General features: G+C 37.8%; 1 protein-coding gene across 1 annotated transcript; it reads right to left on the bottom strand.

The window, feature by feature from the left end:
- Positions 1-1,404: 1,404 nt before the first annotated feature.
- Positions 1,405-4,268, bottom strand: LOC110710899 (putative F-box protein At1g49610). The gene is made up of 3 exons (XM_021889243.1): positions 3,327-4,268; positions 1,838-2,026; positions 1,405-1,743 (listed from the first exon to the last, which is right to left on the bottom strand). Exons 1-3 carry the CDS (start codon positions 4,266-4,268, stop codon positions 1,405-1,407), a joined length of 1,470 nt encoding a protein of 489 aa, XP_021744935.1.
- Between the last annotated feature and the right edge of the window lie 18,550 nt (positions 4,269-22,818).

Here is a 22,818-nt window from a genome sequence, read left to right on the forward strand (position 1 = left end):
ATTACAGTCTTCAAAGATCAGCCTTAATGGGGGGAAATAACACACCTTTTTTTACTCGTCACAAAAGAAAGCACCGTGCTCAGTCGTCTCAACACACAGGATATGTAGAATCAATTTGCACTCCTCTTTTGACAAGGTTTCGCCGCACAGGTACACCTCCATAGCACAAGTTTTTAATTTTGGGAGGAACATTCGCATACCACAATTTCTTCCACACCTGTTATAAGATGAGCGGCCACGGAAAATTTTAAACAGCCTTGAGCTACATAGCTCTTGAGCTACATAAGCACTCTTACGTGAAGCGCCAACTCCAAGCATCAGGAGTGATAAATCTAGGAATCGGAGTTTCGAGAATTGCAGCAGCACAAGATTCCTCAAGAGAATTAATCCTTAGCAAAATATTTTGCAGTAAATAATTTAGTTCAACGGCTGAGAAGTTTGGATATACGAGATATAGTTATATTATCAAGTCAAAGTGTCAGCTTCAAGTTTAGAGGGTTATCAATTCTGGTGAAATACTTCATTATAACCTCTTCACATTGAAAAGATGTATATCAAAGAAGTCTGATAACTTTTCAAAACCAATTCAGGCAAATAACACTATCAAAGAGAAAAAGGATTGATCCAACCTAATACAAGTGTACGACTAGTCCTACTTAGCATTCCCAGATAGACAAATGGCTAGAACAGTCAGAACATTTTTCCAGTTACAACTGATGAAAAAGAACAGACAATGAACATGAGAGACTAAAACTGAATCCATCCAAATGTTTTGTTATATTTCAAAGCAAAAGCAGCATGCTTCCTCCAAGATCGATATCCAACAGACATTTCCCGTGCCAAGATCAAACCGCACAGCCAGGGTAAAGCATCCAATTCCTTTTGTCTGTCAATATATATGAATCAAGTACCCTGAATTAAAAGTTCATCATTAAAAGTGCGTTCTTTCACCCGAATTGACTCATCCAACTAACTAACTATTAGAACATGCTTGATCTTTATCTATGTTTATCTGAATTCTGAACCAATATGAAGCAGGTATTTTTAAGGTGAAGACAGCAAAGCCGAAACAAGGGATCTACAGAACAAGCGATGCTGAACTAACTGGAAAAAAAATGGATGGACCTATACAATCAATGAACACTATCCAAATAAACAATACAAACAATAATCAAGCAAACTCTAATTCCTGCACTGCAATTCCCTTGATTAGACGATAATCATGTCATAGTTAGCCTCCCCTTTAAAAGATGATAACAATGATAAAAACTAGAAGTGAGGACAGTCATCAGAAGTGAGGATAGCAATAGATTGTAAATTGAGCAAGTAAATGGACTTAAGTGGAAGTAAAAACATGGTAATTATTATCCTAAATAAACTTTGATTCTTGCTTTTTAACTTACTTTAGGCTTTTGCAGTGTCTGAATACAAAAGGTTAACCGATGCATGCTTTGAGACCCTTTGGAAAGCTTGCAACTTCTTTGAAATTTCAAACAATTCTCTGCCTGTAAATCCAATTGCTTCTTGAGATTGAGCATTACAATCTGCAAAAATGGTTAGCTTATCCAAAACTAACGCGTTTTTGAGAATAATTCTAGCAAGGTCAATCTGTGCATCACATGAACTCCGGAGCAAACCATTCATGGTAACATTATTCAAACATTGATTCAAGCACTGAAAACTCCACTTGTCCTCTTCATATGGTCTGTAATCACCATTCTCAAGCTCGACCAGTTCAACACACTGCAGATAAAAGAAAGGGTGAAAATCCTAACCTCGCAATATTAAGACTACATGACATTGACAAAGTAACACCTATAAACACTTCGAAACATACCTTCGGTGGATACCCCGATGGATCACTGATGTTAATGATGTAGATTATTAGTTCTTCAAGCCATGGTGAGTATCTTAGTAAACTACTAACTTCTTCGATAAAGGCCCTACTCAACCATGTGTGTAGTACGACACGTTTCCACTTGTTCCGTGGACACGGATGATTTTCCAGCACACGGTAAGTTAGCACCTGAAACATGAAGTCACTAGAACTTAATTTTCAGAATCAACCAGAACACATAATGACATAATCATCCTAACAAATTTTAAATTTTCTCCTTCGCAAAATTTATCAAAAATTATGTTCATGTGTACGTTGAATCATAGGCATTGAACCTCTTATTTTCCTCTTCCAACCAGAAGCATTTAATTACATTGATCATAGACATGAAATTTCTTATGTACTTAATTGTTTATACCAAGCTCAAAGCAGTTACAGTTCGCAAATGCATAGTTTTGAGGCGGGATATCTAGACTGAATTTGAAGTATACAATTTTCTTCATTACTAACTACAAGTACTCTACTTTCCATGATAAAGCTGTGATTCTAACGCTTTGTTAAGTTCTACTACCTTTTGTTCCATGTTGTTCTATACACTTTCAGTACATTTTTGAAGAAATTTTTTGTTCACATGGTTACTTTTGCCACGCACTTGTGACATAGTAAGTTTTAAGGGTACGTTTAGCAACGATGTGGTTTTCTATTTTTGGGTTTTTGTATTCATATATCATATGATGAATCAAATATTAATCAAACTTATTAAACTCATAATAATTTTAAAAGGTGACAACAAAAAAATGGAAACACCTTTTTCTTGTTTCCTATTTTTTGTTTTTTTGTTTTTTTTTGTTTTAAACAAAAGGAAAATTTGTCTGAAGGGATTCATATGTTCACTATTTGTCTGGAAGGACCTTATATGCTGAAAGTTGTCTAAAAGGACCTTATAAGTATGTTTTGTTGTTTTGAAGGACCTTGACATCGGAATTTGGCAAGTTGTCTAAAAAGACCTTATAAGTATGTTTTGTTGTTTGGAAGGACCTTGACATCGGAGTTTGACGTTTGATTTTGATTCTCCGGCATTGACTCCCCACGTGCATGTCACATGGCATTAAAAACATACCCTCTCCCTTTTTTTTGCCCTTAACATTGAAATCCCGCGTTTGACTTTGCTAGTGTTTTGAAGGCTGGGGTTAGAGGGAAAAAAACGGAGAGGGTAATTTTTTAATGTCACGTGACATGCACGTGGGGGGTCAACCCCGGAGAATCAAAGTTAAACACCGGATTCTGATGTCAAGGTCCTTTTAAACAACAAAACATACTTAGGCCTGAACTGAAAAACGATGTCAAACAAGCCCTTAGCTTTGATTTTATTAGAGCATTAACTCTCACCATGTACAACAATTTATTATATAGGGCTAAAAGTGCATTCAAAATACAAACAAAATACAAAAGATTAGGAATATTCTAAAAATCGAGGAGAATTACATACTGTAAATGGCACACTGCCAAGCATCAAAATTTCAGCATGTTGAACTTGTTCCAAAAATCTTTTAAATTGACGAAGACCTTTGTACCAAAAGAATTTTACTATTAGGTCTAACTTGTGATCAAAGGATACCTTCTTCACCGAAAAAAGGTTGATCAATTCTATAAACTCCACACATCCTGAAAAGCAAAATGACCTTACATTTGGACAGTTAACAGTTAGCTTCCAGTGCCTATAATTCATACAAACTCGTAGATTTCTAATGTTAGGAGCAGTAAAACTCAACTCACTCAGCTCATTACAGTCAGTTATTCCCAAATCTTGAAGCAAAGGACAACAACCTATAACCAAACAAAGCGACTCTTTGTTGATGCTTACCTTATTAAGTGTCAAAATCTTTAGTAAACTCGTGCAAACCTTATTGGGAGGTTTTACTTTACAGTTTAACAGTCTTAGTTCAGCAAGAGATTCACTAGCCCAAACAAAATCAGGAATCTTAAACTTCCCTTCCACTTGTCGTAATACCCCGAAATTCAAATCAAGCACTTCAACCCCTCTAGTTAAGGCGAATTTGACCCACATTTCAACTTCGCTAACTAGTTTATAATCCATGCACTCATGGTATACAATAGAGTATCTTGCACTCAAATATTTTAGCGAGTACTTGAAACTCACCCTGAATTTTCGAATTTTAACACACTTATGTAGCATAATACAATATCTAACAAAGCGAATGAACTTTAAAGTGACATAGCCTTCGTCTCTAGTACTTTCTTCATGGAAGGGATGATCGTCAAAATCTAGTAAATCGATTGTAGTCCATAGATTAGCAAACGTACGAAGCTGGACAGTTTTAATGGCGTCGCGAGTCGGCAAAAAAGATATAATCCGAGCAAGGATTGTATCAGGTAAGGTGTTCAACCATTTATAATCGACATTTGACATAATATTCGATAAACAACTTAATTTTCAATGAAAAATATGATAAAAGCACCAAAACCAATAAATGAATAAATGTTAACTTAGGAAATGTGGAAAAGGCAACAAACAATTGATTACGAGTACATAAAATGAAAGAGGAGATGCTGAATATTATACTTGAATCTAATTTAATTATCTCATGCTCGTATTCTCTTGTTGTTTCTATCTTTTGTAAGGGATTGATATGAATTGACCTCCTTAATGTTTATAAATTTCTATCTTTTCAAGGGAAGTTAAAAAAAAACTCCTAATTATTATACCTTTTTAAAACGAATAGTCTTGACCGTTTATTTTTGATATTTAATCTTAACTATTAAATGTATATTTTTTTTCTTCAATACTTCCTCCGTTTCTTTTTAGTTGACACGTTTTTTTAGTCACGTTTGCCAATGCACATATTCAACTGTCACTGTTTTTCCTCAAAAAAAAAAAAAAAAAAAAGAAAAGCTTAAATTATAAAAAGTTGATATTTTGTAAATATATATCATGAAAAATCTAACAAGACCCCACATGACTGAGTAAAATATAATATTAGTCCTTTATGTTTTGGGTTTGTTTGGATTTAGTCCCTATAGTTTCAAATGGTTGAATTTAGTCCCTTAACCACCACTAAGGGTTGTCCAATTGCTGAATGGACCAAACTTGAGGGAAACGTTTGTTGATTTGGCAATTTATCATCAAACTTGAGGGAAACATTTAATGATTTGGATTTGAAACGTTAAACGTTAGGGATCTGCAAAAGATGAGTAGGCAAAACATAAAGGACCAGAAGTCATTTCTCTGATTTAATTGCTGAGTATATTTGAGTTGAGGGAGTTTTGATGATATCTTCACAAAAAAAAAAGTTGTTAAACATTAAGGACTTCAATAAATGCATTTTTAATAGCCAAAATAACTGAAATTAAATGTGTATTCCAAAACTAGCTGTTACAGTTCAACATGGCTATATAATAGTCTTCATCTTCAACACAGTAAATGATTTGGACCATCACCAAAAATAATCATCTGCTGCTTCAAGTAGTTTCTTTGTAGAATTCTTGAACATTTAATCATTCAAGAAAAAAAAATCAGTCAGTTTTAATAATGTCTAGTAACAGCAGGGGTATTTTTTTCGACAGAAATTCCGTCGGAATTTTCCGTCGTAAGAGGTTTTCCGGCACCGGCATATTCCGTCGGAAAGTGATTTCAGGAAATTAAAAAAATACGCCGCGCCACCACCGGTATGGCGTATCACCACCTCCAACCACCTAAAATGCCCCTCTCAACCCCACCTGCACCCCAATATAACCGAAACACCACACCAAAACCCCACCAAACCCACACCACCCACCCCTGACCGAATACACTAACAAAAACCGCACCAAACCCACACCACCCACCCCTAACCGAACACTAACCAAAGCCCACCAAACCCACACCACCCACGCCTGACCGAACCCTAACCAAAACCCTACCCAACCCATACCCAAATTTACCCACCTAAAACACCCAAACCTAACCCAGAACCTGCCCGAACCTTACCAAACCCACCTAATCTAACCAAATTAACCCACCCCACCCTAACCCTTATCCCTGGCGCTACCCAAGACCATCGCCACTAAAAAACATAAAAAAAAACACCGCCACAGCAATTCAACCACAATTCACCGTAAAATTAAAAAAAAAAAATCTTAAATACTAAAAAAATAAGTAAGGATAAAGTACATACCTTGAATTTCACCAACAAAACCCCGAAATTGGCTCGAATTTAGGTTTTAAAGGTTAAATTCGACCGTGAAAACTCTAGAGAATTAGGGGAGGAGGGAGAAAGAGAGGAGTGAGAAATGAAGGGGTAAGGAAGGGGACGACTGTCATTAAATTAGGGTTTTGGAAACTTTTTACAAATTTTTTTAATCTAAATTCCGTCGGGAACCCACTATTCTATCAAAAATTAATTCCGTTGGAAATTTCCGACGGATTTACGACGAAAATTCCAAATTCGTCGGAAATTTTCTACGGAGATTAAATCCGTTTGAAATTTTGTATTTTTCGACAGATTTTCGTTTCCGTCAGAACCGTTCTGTCGATAATGGACGATTTTCTAGTAGTGACCCCTTGTCTTCTATTTTTTTAGGTATGTGGTTAACTTTTTTTAAGGGGTGGTGCAGAGATTGTCTAATCTGAGATTGGGCCATTCTTGTGGGTCATTGAGTGGCTCTAAAAGCATTGGTATGCTAATGTATAGGTTGACTTTCTGAAGTTATCATTCACATATGCTTCAAGCTGCTCAACTTTGTTCCATATGGCTACAATTATATGTTTGCATGGCTAAGTTGACAACATACTTAGTTTGTGTTGCCCTTTCCCTAACACCTAACACCATAACTGAAGCCACCATCCCAAAATGCAGTCCATCCTCTTGCCCAAACACTACTAGAAATTGGCTAATTTCCGACGGACTGGTTCCAACGGACACGAAATTCCGTCGGAAACATGTGGAATTCCGACAGATTTTTTTTCCGTCGGTTATTTTCGACGGATTTTAGCAATCCATCGAAAATTTACGGCGGAATATAACTTCGTCAGAAAAAATGGGCTTTCTGACAAAATATTTCTTCGGAAAGTTAATTTTCCGTCGAAATTTCCGTCAGAACATAATTTTAAAAAAAAGAAAAAAAAATTGAAACCCTAAATCCCCTTTTTTTTATCCACCTCCCTTTCCCCATTCTCCTTCTCTCTCACCATCTTTCCTCTCTCATCTCCTCTATCTAATGCGCTCTCTCCTGTCCTTCTCTCTCTGATGCGCTCTCTCCTCGTTCCCCTTCCCTCGCTTCTTTCCTCTTCTCTTTCTCGCCTCTTTCTTATCCTCTCTTTCTCTCCCCTTTATTTTCATTCTCTTCTCGTCGGTGGTCGATTTTGATGGTATTAAACAAATTAAGGGTTTTTTAAGGTCCAATTCGACCATAAAAACACCATGGTGTTTTTATAGTTGAATTTGGCCTTATTAAACAAAATTCAAGGTTAAATTCGAAGCCAATTCAAGTTTTCAGGTATGTATTTGTTTATTTATTTATTTTTTGTTTTTTTTTTAATTTTAATTGGGTTTCACGGTGGTGAATGTGGTGTGTTTAGTGTTGTATGTTATTTTTTTTTTTATGGTTTGCTAGCGATAAGATGGAAGCCGTGGTGGTGGTGAGTGGGTGGGGATTTGGGTGTTGGAGTGTTTTCCTGGGCTACTGGGTTAGGGTTTGGGGTTGGATGGGGATCTGGGTGTGGGAGGATTTTTTAGGGCTACTGGGTTAGGGTTTGGGGTTGTTGGTGGGCTATTGGGTATTGCAGTTAGGTGGAAAAAGGCTGGGGTTTGGGAAGTGGCGATTGAACGTGGTGGTGTGGGTGGCTCTTTTGTTTTTTTGTTTTTTTTTTGTAGAAGTTTCCACAGAAATTTCGTCGGAAATTTCCGACGGATTATATTTCATCGTTATTTTCCAATGGACTTTCCTGGGACGGAAAATCTCTTCCGACACACAAATTCCGTCGGAAAAGTGTTTCCGACAAAAAAAGTCATTTTTCTTACCAATGCTTTTTCGACAACAGTTTTCGACGAAATTTTGTCGGAAACACGTTTTCTGACGGATAATAGGGTGTTTCCGACGAAAAAATTCCGTCTAAAAACGCTCTTTTCTAGTAGTGAAATCTTGTTTTTCTTTAATTGTTGTTGAATTCTAGGATTTAGTGACATGTCAGCTTCTTTCATCATATCTCTCTTTTGGTGAAGTCTTTCCATTAAACTCGCTCTGATGTCTTCCAACATTGTTATGATTGGTTTGGGTCTGAATTTGAGTATGAATGCATTAAATACTTCGCTCATATTGTTGTCTACACTATCACAACAAGATAGCAGAGTGTAAAAAGCCCAGCACCACTTCCTGCAATTCCTCTTCATAAGGTCTTCAGCAGCATCATTTGACAGTTCTCTAATTCCCTCAATCCTCGAAAGGAAATTATTTTCTGTGTTGCTTTTGGCTATCATCCAGAACTGTTTCCTAAGCTTAAGACTTCCCCCAAACACAACTCTAAAATTGCAATACACATGTCTTGCACACACCCTTGTTTCTGCTTGAGGGAAAACTTCAGCCACTGCCCCAATTAATCTTTTTACTGATCAGACATAATTGTGTACCCTGCACCTTCAGTATTACCTAAGTTAGTTTTTAAAAGGCTCAGAAACTAGCTCCAAGTGTCTACACTCTCAACTCCCATCACTGCCCAAGCTATTGGGAACATTTGGTTGTTTCCATCTCTCCCAACTGCTACCAACAACATATCCAGAATCACCTTCATTATCTGATTCCACAGGGCTATCAAGGTCACTAAATCCCTCAAAATCACTTCCAACATCAACAACACCTTTAGATGTAGCAACCTTTTTCAACATCTCTACCTCCTCTTCATAGGATTTTTCATATTGTCTTTTATTGTTAGCAAGCTCAGCCCTGGCTTTCACAACTTCTTCATCCTCCTCATTAGTACCTTCTATGTCATAATCTTTATATGGTTCACTGTGCCTAGGACTATGGTAACCATCACTCAAGGATAAAAATCACACTCCCCTTGAAGTAACCCCATCAATCCACTCCTTTTCCCCATGTTACTAGTAGAAAAATGCAAAAAACCACCGGTTCAAAACCCCCTTATGCCACCGGTTTTGAACCACTGGGCATTTGGGGGGTGGCAGTACCTCCTTTAAAATCCACCAGTTCAAAACCGGTGGCAAAAACTATTATTCTCATCGGTTAACCAGTGGCATTATATATTATTGTCAGGTGGCAATACTCACTTCCTGTTTTTTTTTTTTTTTTTTTGATATTTAATATATAATTATCATTAAAATTTTATTGTACAATACCAAAAAAAAAACATAAAAAAAAAATTACAACATCAAAATTAAAAAACAAAATTACAACATCAAAATCTTGATTCCAAAACTCAAAATTAACATCTTGATTCTTCTATGTGGAGTCATAAACTAATACCTGCATCAATTAAAATACCAAATTAAAATTAATAAAACTCACATTATAAGCTGCAAAAATTAAAAAAAAAAAAAACCAGAACACTCATACATGTACCCAGAAATTAAACCCAGAAAAATCAAGATTATTCAATATTAACCAAAGATTATTCAATGTTGTCTACTTAACAAGGTCAAACCAAAAACCAAGCTCCAATATGATCTTCATTGCTCAATTAGATCCTCAGAAAGCCAATTTTTCCCAACTAAATCAATCCCAATAAATAAGTTTGCACAGAATCAAAATTCAACAACTTGTTCTAATTTCCATGGATGTGAGCATGTGACCAAATTTCACATACCAATTAATAAACAATTCAACAACTTGATTTGTTCAATTATTTCTCAAAACCTAATTTCATTAATCAAAAATCTGTTTGATCCCAAAATAAAATCACAAGAGAAATACACTGATGGGTAAATTATGACAAAAAATAAGTAAAAGAATGAAAGAATTAAACACCTGAGAAGAGAAGAACTTTGCGGAAATGGCAGCTAAGGCTGCGGTGAAGCCCGCTGCTAATGCCCATGTGTAGACAACCATTTGTGTCTCCCCAAAACCAAACCCAGTGATGAGTACCCTTCACGTCGAATCGTAATCGAATGAAGCGAAAGTGTGGAAAGTCTAGTGTTGCGGAAAGTTTTATTTTCTTTTCTCTTCTCTATGTTTTTTAAAACTTATTTTAAGAAAACAGTAAATACAGTTTGGTTTGTCCATGATATGGGTCAAATAATAGTGTAGTTGGATGGGGCTTGCAAAGACCTTTCCAACGATATATTATAAGCCCGATTCCGATGAATATTGAGGAAGTTATGGCCAATTTACCAAACTGGGCCCGGTTTGAGCCTTATATACGGCCCAATGATCTAGGGGAGGGCCTAATATGATTTATCATTCCTAATGTAATTAGAAATGGTTTTGGTCTTCTAGATTCTTCTAGAAGGTTCTTTTCATTCCTAATTCAATTAGCATTGATAAATTGACTTTTGTTGACTTTTCAGAGTTTTAACAAAATCAAATAGCATTTTCGAGGAAATTATGTGATTTTATCCTCCGGCATGGTAAACTTATCTGATTTTCGAAAACGCGTTAAAAACAGGCTTGGCGCCTAACCCCAGGCCTTGGCGCCCGGAACCAGGCCTGGCGCCTGGCACTAGTGTTGGTGCCTGGCGCCAGTTAGCCAAGGGTGAAGCCAGCTCTGTTTTCTGTGCGTCAGACTCTGTTTTGTTTAATTTATCTTTTTAGCTGATTTTCTTTATAAATATCGTATTAAAAACTCCGTTTTCATTCATCATCTACATCCAATTCTCACCTACAATTAGCAATCATTCATTCTCTAATTCTCTCTTAATCATTCATTCATCGTTCTTCTCTAAACTTTGTTTTTTCATAAAAAATTCCGCATTCGCAAGATCTAGAAACACCTAGCCATATTCGAAGTTGCCTTCGCCCTAGACGTGAAATGTTTAATTTCTGAGGGTTTGGTCCCAAGTCTCTATTTCAATTATTTAATTTAATTGTTTGTTTATTATTTTCCTTGAAGTTACTAACTTGTGTATTTTGTAATTAGAAAGAGGTACAAGGCATCAAAGTAAGTACTTTAATTGATTAATTGATGTTATGATGTAGATATCATGTTTACATTGTTATTATGATATTCCTAGTCTCATGTCTAGGGTAATGTTAATATTAAATATGATTGTTACGATGCTTCCTATGTTCTTCCTAATATTTATGATTGTTAGTATCATTTTAGGGTTAAAGATTTGATTTTTATTGCTTAGTGACATGCTAGGGTTTGTTATTAATATTGTTAGTATCATGCCTAGGATCTTACTATTATTATTATGCTTTAATATTAACATGATTATGATTATGATTATAATTTTTATAATTTATGATGATTATAATTATTATTATTGATTATTTATTATGTTTCTTGAAATTTATTGTTATTGCTTGATCACGCCTTTATGCATGTTTAAAGGGAATTTGTACTTGTCATCATGCTTAATAAGATAATTAATAATCTTGTTTAGGGTTAATTGTGATTATAATTCAAGTGATCACCAATAATAGTTTATTTGTGCATTAAATTCAACCAACATAGTTAAACAGGTTTAGGGTTAATCCTATTGATTGTATGTTAGTTAGAAAGCGCACATGAATACGATCAGAATAAAGTAGAGGCCTATTATTAGGGCAGATTCAATCTCTTTTAGGTTGGATTTGTACCTTCATCCCCGAACCCTTATTTGGTTCTAGACCTTATGGAGTTGACGATCTCTTGGATCGTTAAGGGGTTTAACCTTCATCCTTGTGAACGGTTTACAAGTTCCTAAAAAACTTGTTGGCGACTCTTTTGCTCTATCTTCTTCCCTTTTGGACGCCACCGTACTTTAGTGTATGATCACAGTGGGGTTCAAGCTAGTGGGATTAAAGCTTGAAATTATTCCCTACAGTTTTTGGCGACTCCACTGGGGAGGATTTCTATTTTAATTCCTGAATTTGTTTTGGCAATGATTTAGAATGGAGTGGATGAGACTCGAAAAGTTCTAAGTATTTCATGTGCGTAATTTTGATTAACATTATTGTCATATGCATAAAAAAGATCTCATTGGAAAGACCATCCGTAAAGAGTTAAAAACATAGGATTTTATACGTAGGAAATTTGAGAAATATCTTTCACAACTAGGACCGAAATAACACCGCGCGAAACTAGAAAATTTTATCGAATACAGAAAGCTGCTGAGGCATGTGGGAAGTAGCGCCAGTGTTTTAGTTGTAGCGTCAGACGCCAATATTGGCGCCAGGCGCTACAGTTAAAATCTGGCGCCAATTTCCCCCAATACCGAGCCAGACATATGCGTTCTAATTTCGACCGGTTTTTCGTATTGTTTGCTCGATCCTACTTTCCGATTGAATTTTTTCTCACTTTTCTGAAACCCATATGTGTTCTACATATGGACATAAACCCCTGGGAATTCATGCTCCATCTACCCGATTGAACGCTCCGTGCAACAAAGGGTACATCCGAGATGTTGAATTCACCAAACCATGGAAGCGAGTTTTTTTTCTAAATCTCGCGGTGTCCCATCCACTCGCGCCAAACCTTCACGGTTAGGCTTCCGCGCGGTGAATCCGGACAATTAACCATGGACCCTCTATTGACTAAACCATATCCCGAACTTTAGAGAACTAGAACCATGGTTAGGTTGCGAACTCATTGCATCATATTGTGCCTACTTGACTAAGTGTGCATTATTTGTTGTGCATATATATTCTATGTTTTCTTAACCGTTTGTTGACTTGTGTTGAGACTAAAAAAATTAATGACTTAATGAACTTTGCCTATTTAATTTAATAATTAATTAATTTGAGTCATTAAAGTCTAATATTTTAATCGGAATTGACCTAGTACGACTTTAGGCATACCCTAGTTGATTAATAACACCGAAACACAGTCCCAGACCGAAGCTCCAATATTGGCGCCAAGGTTTGAGCTGTAGCGCCACATTATGGAGTGTAGCGCTTGACGAAAGTTATGTCGCCTAGCGCCAAGCTCCACAGTGCGACGCCAGTTCTGTTGCTTGGCCGGCAGTTTGGATTATTGGTCGAGTCATCACCTAGGGTCTAATTAATCAGTCTTCTGTTTAATTCGGTTAATTTTGCTGTCAATAGTATTTAATTGAGTCAATGATCGAGTTTAGGTACTAAGTCCCATGGTCTTACACAAGAGTCCAAGCATGTCACTTACACTCAAGCACACACCAATACACATACTTTGACCATGATTAAGAGAGTCTTGTGTGCGCGTTTTTTTCGTCATTTTTTTAAGGGGGTAAGTCGGATATTAATAATCCTCTAATAAAAAAAAAACTATACTTAGTTCCCTAAAAATATGTACTTTATTTTTGCCATAAAATATGCACCCTTTTCTCTTTTTCCTTAAAATAAAAAGTCGAGTTGATTCGAGTCAAGTAATTAAAACGCAAAATGGTTTAATTTACAGCGCGTGGTCAAGAAAGGAAGGACGGTTAATCAAAGATAACCTCTTCGTACAAGTCCAACTTTTCGACAAACCCATAGCTCGCAAGAGAAAAGCTAAGACTATAATGGCAACACAAAAAGAAGTCAATGATCTTAAGAACCAACTGGCTACCGTGACTGAGACACTGAAGCTTCTCGCACTTAGGATTGATGATCCCGTGAAGCAACAACAAATGGACCTCATGCAAGAGAGTTTAAGCAAGTTGACTAGCGACTACAAGTTTCAAGAGCTTACATCACAAGGGGTCTCGGTGGACAAAGAGCTTCTTCCGCAGAAGTTCAGCACCAACGACATCCCAAAATTCAGAGCAATTGACAACCTTTAATTTCATTTAAGAGCATTTGAAACAATAATGAGTATCAAGGGTATCGATAAGAAGGTCTTCCCTTCTCTGTTCTCACTATCTCTCGAGACCGTTTGCCAACAATGGTTCTTTTCTCTCGAGAAAGAAAAGACCTCTACCTGGGAGTATATAGCAAACGCTTTCGTTGATAGGTACAAGTGCAACATTCAAGTCGAGACTGACCATAGAGAATTTGAAATCCTCAAACAGAAAGAGAATGAAGGTTTCACCTCTTTCTTTAACAAATGGAGAGAAACCTCGGCTAAAATGATTGAGGTGCCAAGTGAAAAAGAATCTGTGAGGCTGTTCATCAAAAATCTCCAAGAAAAATATTCCAAGCATCTCAAGTATCAAAATAATCTCCATACCTTCAAAGCCGTTTATGACATCGGGATCAATATTGAAGATGACTTGGCTAAGTCAAAAGCTTCCAACAATAACTCCAACAGTGGCTGGAAAGGAAAGAAGAGCGACAATCCTTCTTCTTCCAAAACCGCCCACTCAAATAATGTTAGCACCTTTAATTTAGGAGAATTCTTGCCATGAACAACCAAGGACAGAAGAAACCATTTAGGAGGAACTTCACTCCTATTGGCATGAGTTATGACACCGCATTTGATCGATTAAATGTGAAAGGTCTTATAACTCCTATTGGACCATTTGAGGACCCACCAGTTGAGAAGAGGTCGGTTAACTGGAACCCCAATGCACACTGCAAGTATCACCAAGGTAGGGGCCATCTCACTGAAAGCTGTTGGAAGCTTAAGGAAGCTATCCAAGACCTAATCGACAATAACAAACTGCCGTTGCCCCCGTCCAGTAAGAAGCCAAGTATTGACAATGCACCTCTCGTTCATACCCTAGCTATCTCCGATGAAGAAAACGAGGTTAACCCCTCATCTCTCATTAAACATGTCAAAGAAATCTGTGTCAAGGAAAAAGAAGAGGAAATCTTTTTCGATGTCAAGGATAGCCTTCCAGAACTGGCAAATAAGGATGATATACAATTGCTCACACTGTCTATGAAGGAGGTATCACAACTACTACGTGAAGCTCTCAAAGTTATGAACGAACTCCATAAGAAATATGATGAGCTTCCACTTCCGAAAGAAGAACTTAAAAGAGAATTCACACCAGTGAGAACGACTTATGAGGCAAATCACTTTCCCTTACAAGTCACTGAAAAACCCAAGAAGAGCAATAGAATCTACACTCCAATTGGGGTCCCATATGCACAAATGTTCGAAATGCTCTCCGAGAGTGGCGAGGTCAAACCTCTCGAACCGAGACCATTAGAGTCATTAAAAAGGACAGATAGATATTACTGTCAGTATCATCAATCAGGGGGTCACACTATAGAAAACTGTTTCAAATTCAAGGATTTGTTACAGAAAATGATTGATGAAAAGAAACTGGTCCAAGTTCAACAAGAAGAGGATACAACCATTAATGGAGTCTGGGACAGTGATGAAGAAGATGTTTATCTAAAGGACATAGTAGGACCTTCACCTTCTTTGTCATACACCACAGATGACATTTGGGCTGAAGAAGATTCATCGATAGATGTCCTCACAAGATCTGGGAGAATGCAACCCCCCGTTTCAATACAACCTATGCCAACCATACAACAAGTTCCCATACCTATCATTGAAGACAACGACATTATTAAGCAGTTCAAGAAGATAAAAGTTGAGATGAATGTACGGAAACTTCTAGCAACATCTCGAGAGCACAGGTTGGCTGTAATAAATGCCTTGGATAAAATCGGGATAGATTCTGACACTACTCCTGAGGGACTAGCCAACTTCCTCACAAGTGACCTTCCTAGTCCGATTAATTTGATCACCTTTTCTGACAAAGATTTAACCCCCAAAAGGTGACAAACATTACAAGGCATTAAACCTCACGGTAGTTTGCAAAAGGATGAATGTTCCTATTACTCTTGTAGACAATGGATCGACTATCAATATCTGCCCACTTAGAACTGCGAGGATGCTCGGCATAAGGGATGAAGACTTAACTCCGTCCACGCAAGGAATAAGAGCCTACGATAATACTCGTCGCCAAGCTCTTGGAAAAATTACCCTAAATGTAACGGCAGGAGCAATAGAACATGCTACTACTTTCCAAGTAGTGGACATCAAAGCTTCATTCAACTTATTGTTGGGACGCCCTTGGCTTGATGATCTAAAGGCCGTCCCTTCATCTCTCCACCAACAAGTAAAAGCAAAGTTGGGGGAATTCCAATCACTATAGATGCTTCGCCCATGAGAATCAAATCCATAGAGAATCCAATCATTAATGTAGAGCACGACGAAGATGATGAAGATTTATAGGGCTTTAACGAAGAAATCTCCTTAATCCAGGAGGATGAAAGGACCCCTCTTTCCATGACCCCCATTCCAACATAATCAACGCCATGCTGAAGAAACAAGGACATTTTTCCGGGATGAGCTTTAGGAAAAAAGAAAGGAATGGCAAAACCGCTGGAGTCACCTGGCCTCCCTAAGTTAGATACTTTCGGACTTGGTTTTGAACCGACTCGGAAAGATCTCAAGCGAGCTCAGGAAAAGTTGAAAGCACGTAGGGACGCTCGCATTCAAAAGAAAGCAATTCTAATGGATCAGTACCCTCTTACGCTTAATGGTCAGTTCATAAAAGAAGGAGAGGACTATCCATGCCATGAATTTCCCGAGCCATTTATTGTAAATGGCATAAGACAACCGGGATTCGAGATTTTCTTGGATTGCTACTTCACTGATGAAATCCCAACTCCCGTCCATAAGGAGAAAGCACCCCCATGCTTTGACTTTAACGTCATGGGATTACTGTTTGGGCGAGAAAGGAATGAGCCAACTTATGAAGAAGATAACTCCTCGCTCATTCAAACAGTCCTACAAAGTGAAAGCTTCGACCCCTCGAAGCTAATTACTCCAGCTGAAGGATCACTACAAGGGTAGCGCAAGACTATCAAAGTGACTACTCCAAACGGAAGGAAGATATCAATCACGACAGGACAGGGACCGATGTTTGAGGAGTCGTTTGAGTCGGAGTCTTTCCCTCTAGAGTTTTCTAATCTTTAGTAGTAACACCTCCCCCTCTTATTTCTTCTCCTAGGATAGTTAGTGATCCAGTCCCTGAGGACATATCACTCTTTGATGTAATGATCTCAGAGTATAATAATATTTCTCATTCTCCTTACTTCTTGTGTTCCTCCCTAACCCAAGATGACGAGCATTTCCAAGCTAACGATGAAAAAGACAAAGAAACTATTAAAGCAATGGAAACACTCGAAAAGAAAACACCGGTAATTGAAGAAACTGAAACTGTTGGCATCTCGAATGATTCAACTCATAAAAGAGAAGTTAAAATCGGATTAACATTGAATAAACAAGAAAGAACCGATGTATTTGCTTGGTCATATGAAGATATTCTAGGCATTAAAGAATTGATCGATGTATTTGCTTGGTCATATGAAGATATTCTAGGCATTAATAGAGAAATATCTCAACACACTATACCACTAATTTTAGGAATGAAACCTGTAAAACAAAAGTTGCGTCGAATGAAACCCGACGTAGCACTTAAAATAATAGAAGAAGTCCAAAAATAAATAACTGCAGGTTTCATCAAGATATCCAAATACCCCAAATGGGTCGCCAATGTCTTCCCAGTTCCGAAGAAAGACGGAAGGGTAAGGATGTGTGTCGACTATCGAGATCTAAATAAGGCAAGTCCAAAGGACGACTTCCCTTTGCCACACATCGATATTCTGGTAGATAACACGGCAAATCACGCGCTTCTCTCGTTCATGGATGGGTACGCAGGTTACAACCAGATTCTCATGGCAGAAGAAGACATGGAGAAAACAATTTTTATAACGCCATGGGGCACTTACTGCTACACGGTAATGCCATTCAGGTTGAAAAACGCTGGTACTACTTACCAACGTGCATCAACTGCCTTACTCCATGACATGATGCACAAAGAAGTCGAGGTATATGTCGACGACATGATTGTAAAATCAAAAGACCGTCCAGGCCATCAAGAAGCCTTAAGGAAATTATTTGAAAGGCTAAGAAAATATAATATGAGGTCGAATCCATCTAAGTGTGCTTTTGGAGTCACCTTAGTCAAGCTCTTGGGTTACTTCATAAGCTCTAGAGGAATAGAGGTAGACCCAACCAAGATCAATGTAATCATGTCCATGCCACCACCCAAGACTGAGAAACAGATTCGAGGATTTAATGGCCGGTTGCAATACATAAGTAGGTTCATATCAAAACTGACGACAATATGTGAACCAATCTTTAAAAAACTCAAGAAGAATGTACATGTAATATGGGATGACGAGTGTCAAAAACCTTTGAAAAGATCAAAGCCTATCTCGCAAATCCTCCCGTATTAGCACCAGCCTCCTCGAAATACCTCTTAGGTTATATTTGACGGTTACCAAAGAGACAATGGGAGCTATGCTAGCACAAGAAGTAGAAGGCAAAGAAAACGCAATTTACTACTTAAGTAAAAAGATGCTCGAATACGAAACACGCTATACACCGCTCGAGAAATTGTGCCTTTCCTTGGTGTGGGCCACAACTAAGTTAAGACATTACATGTTGGTGCATACTGTTTTCGTAGTCTCCCGATTAGATCCACTCAAGTATTTGTTCGAGAAATCTACACTCAATGGACGCATATCAAGATGGATAGTCAATCTAGCCCAGTTTGATGTGAGGTTTATGCCACAAAAAGCTATTAAAGGATCCGTGGTGTCAGACTTTCTAGCAGATTTTCCAATAGAAGACTCGACGCCAATACAAGACAATGAATTTCCAGATGAAGACCTAATGGTTACCGAAGATGATACTTGGACCTTGTATTTCGACGGAGCCTCAAACCAAAAGGGGTGTGGCGTTGGAGTACTACTAGTATCACCTAAAGAGGAGCATGTTCCAATCTCCATAAAGCTTGATTTCGACGTTACCAACAATGCTGCTGAATATGAAGCATGCGTGGTGGGCCTTGAAACAACTTTGGCATTGGGAGTAAAGAAGCTAAGGATATTCGAAGACTCTTCTTTGATCATCAATCAGATATCTAAGAGGTGGAAAGTAAGGAGCGAAAGCCTAGCCCCTTACCAAACCTATCTGGAAACTCTTACCGATCAGTCAGAGAAGGTAGAATACACATATCTACCTAGAGAAGAAACCCAATTTGTTGATGCCTTGGCAAGATTAGCCTCAATGGTTAGGATTCCCACAGAAATCGAGCAAATGCCTCTAACTATTGAAAAAAGGCACAAACCAGCATACATCCAAGCCATAGAAGACGACGAAGTAGTCCAAGGCGAAGAAGAAGAAGAAGAAGAAGAAGAAGAAGAAGAAGAACCATGGTACACGGACATACTCAATTATGTCACCAATGGAGAATACCCTCCTCATGCTGACAAAAGAGCAAAGCGAGCATTAAGAATTTTGGCTTCTCAATATGTACTCATAGACAACGAGTTACATAAAAGGGTACCTAAAGGTCGAGCTTTCCTATGCGTAGGAAAGAAGGATGCACAAAGAGCAATGCGAATAGTCCACGAAGGAATCTGTGGGACACATATAAATGGCAAAATGTTAGTCTAGAAAATAATGCGAGAAGGATATTATTGGACTAAAATGAATAGGGATTGCCATCAATACGTAAAAAGATGCCCTAAGTGCCAAATTTATGCCAATTTACAACATGTCCCTCCATGTTTGCTCTACACCTACACATCGCCATGGCCATTCTCTACATGGGGAATTGACATCATTGGCAAAATCACTCCCCTAGGAACAAGAGGCCACGAATTTATCCTAGTAGCAATCGATTACTTTACAAAGTGGGTCGAAGCGCAATCGTACGCTAAACTCACTGCAAAACATGTAGCACTCTTTATCGAAAGAAATATTATTTGTCGATGTGGAGTCCCACATGAAATGATAAGTGACAATGGAACTCACTTTCAAGCCGAATGTGAAGAATTGCTACAAAAATATGGCATTCAACATCATCATTCTTCCCCTTATAGACCTCAAGCAAACGGAGCAGTCGAGGCAGCTAATAAAAATTTAAAGACTATCATCGAGAAAATGATGGAAAATTATAAGGATTGGCCTAACAAGCTTCACTTTGCATTGTGGGGTTATCACACGTCAATCCAAACATCAACAGGAAATACGCCATTTTCCTTAGTATATGGAATGGATGCCGTACAACCTGTCGAACTAGAAATACCATCTCTACGCATTGCGCTAGAGTGTAAACTCGATGAAGTCGAATGGACTAGGGAAAGATATGAAGAATTGATTCTACTCGATGAGAAACGACTAGAAGCACTACATCACACTCAGTGTTACCAGACTCGTATGGCTAGGCATTTTAATAAGAAGGTCAAGACAAGAAATATCAAAATAGGAGATTTGGTATTAAAAGCACTAAGAAAAAATGTTTTAGACCCAAGGGGTAAATTTAGACCTAATTGGTCTAGAACCTACATTGTCAAAACAATCCTGTCAGGAGGTGTAGCAAAACTAACTGATATGGATGGCAATGAATTCTCAAACATGACAAATCTTGACCAACTTAAGAAATACTACCCATAAGTACTTGAGTAGGATACTCAAGAGAGATACGTTCGGCCTGATTCCTTAAGAAAGGATACGTAGGCAACCCTTTACGGGTGCGGCCACTTTATTTTTCGACATCTCCGCGTTCCAGAATTAATTAAAAATTCAACAGAAAATCGGTGAACCATTGGCGTCGCAGAAAATAACCTGGCGCCAGCCAGAAATCATTAGCGCCAGCCGATGAAATTGGCGCCTGGCGCCAGACTTCAAAATGGCAGGCGCCAAATGTCAATAACTGGTGCCAATCTGGAAATTAACTCTGGGCGAATTTCGGTTTTTTCGGAAAATTTTCGACTTCCGTACTCGAAGAATTTCTGGAAAATTAATTTTTTCGGTTTTCATTGCTTTAATAAAATAAATTTAAAGTAAACAATTTAATTGAAAGCTCAAATTTCATTAATAAAATAAAATTACATTATTGATGGAATTTAAATAAAGCTGAAATAAATTAACTTTAAATAAAAATAATAATCTAAGTCTAATAAATTTAAAGCTACGCAATGCTCTTAATCTTTCTTTTCCTTTCTAGATCTTTTTCAATTTTTGTCTGCTTCCTCGTCCTCATCCATAACTTTAGCTAGTAGGCATCCTTTAGAGGACCTACATTCAATTTTGGAGTAGATGGTCTCCCCTTCAGCAAACACTCCATGCTTCTTTTCTACCCAAGCCTTTTTATCTGTGGTGTTAGCTTTCCTTTTCCCTTTATCTTTGGTAGCACCTTTCTTCCTAGGAATTGCAGGTGTTTTGAATTCAATTCTTGCACCTAAGCGTTCCTTGTCGGGAATCACCATGTCACCTAGATGATTCTTCACATCGGTTCTACCCTGATCAATCGAAGATTTCTTCACCAACCACTTCTTTACATCATTAGGCAAAGAAGGAGGAACCTTTTGGGTAATCACTTCCCATAAAGGTCTAGCGCTCCAGTAAGCATCGAATCTATCTACTTCTTGTGATACAGGGTACTCATAGGGAGGACGAAGATTCCCGGAAGGAATATTCTGAAGCAAGCCGTATTGTCTTTTTACCGTGCAGGGGTAATAATAAGTTACACGAGACAAGCTTGGAAGGCGGCAGAAAGGTTGCTTGTTAACACCAACCATCCTTTCTATTTTCCACCATGGGACGACCCACTTGATAGCAAAATCACGTGATTCGAAGACTTTTGTCCACCCATGGCGCCCAATTTTAGGGATGCGCTTCTTCCTTCTCACGAAGCAATTGGGAGTATACTTTTCAATATCGTCCGGAGGACTAATTAATCCTAGCCTCTCCATTACCCACATCTGTGAAAAAATTGCAACACAAATAAATTATTATTACAATACAAAAATATATTTTTTGATTCCTGTAATTAAAAATATTATTTTTCTACCTGTAATAAAATAAGAGAGCCGCGAAAAGGCGCTTTTGGGTCCCTTTTCAATTCATCCAGACTAATCATAGTCTCTCCAACTATTAATGGCATTGGATTTCTCCCTGATTCAATTTGTTCTAAAACAGTGGTTATAATTGATTGGCCCTCATTATTTTTACCACTACTAAGAAAAAATTGATTAAGCATGCAAAATAGGAACGCCCTTCTTCTATATATATGAAAAGATTCAGAAAGAGGTTTATCAAAATAATGACGTGCAAATTCTTTCAAATTAACTATGTTGCCATCTACTATTTTTGATAAATCCCTTTCTTTCAAATTAAAGAAGCGCTCAAAATCCTTAAAATAATATGCATCTACTCTAGGGATTGCTATAAGGTCTACTGCAGGGAAGCCTAAGATAGCACCAAATTCCTCCGGCAAAGGGCTAATCTCGTCATACCCTATTCTGAAGCAATGAGTGTCAATATTCCAAAATTCTAGAGCGGTATGTATGAAATCTAAGTCAAGATCTACCCCTTTGATGCCATAAATTCCCCCCAAGTGAAATAAATCTAATTCTTTCTCTCCCTCGCATTAAGAGATCGACATCATTCATGAGTATATTGGGTGAAGGTTTTGGTGATTAAAGACATGATTATTGTTTTTTTTTCTAAAGAAGAGAATTATTTTATTCGCTGGAATTATGAGAAGAATCGGTTGGGTAGGGGGCTATTTATGCACAAATTGCGAGAAGTTTTAATCAGAATGAAATACGGGATCAGCGTCAATTGGCGTCAAAATTATGTAATTGGCGCCAGCCGCCAATGCTTGGCGCCACACGCTAAGTGTACCGCCTGGCGCCACGCGCCATATTGTGGCGCCAGCTGGCGCCAAGTTGTCACAGCAAGCGCGTGATTAACCTGTGCTTCTAATACTGAACTTGAGTCGACTAATGACTTTATGGCTCCGATCATTTTTCCTAAGCATCTTCGTTTTTATCCTTTTTCCTAACTAATTAAAATAGCTATCATTTTTTTATTATATTATTCT

This window comes from Chenopodium quinoa, unplaced genomic scaffold (genome assembly GCF_001683475.1).
Source record: "Chenopodium quinoa cultivar QQ74 unplaced genomic scaffold, ASM168347v1, whole genome shotgun sequence".
Lineage (NCBI taxonomy): Eukaryota > Viridiplantae > Streptophyta > Magnoliopsida > Caryophyllales > Amaranthaceae > Chenopodium > Chenopodium quinoa.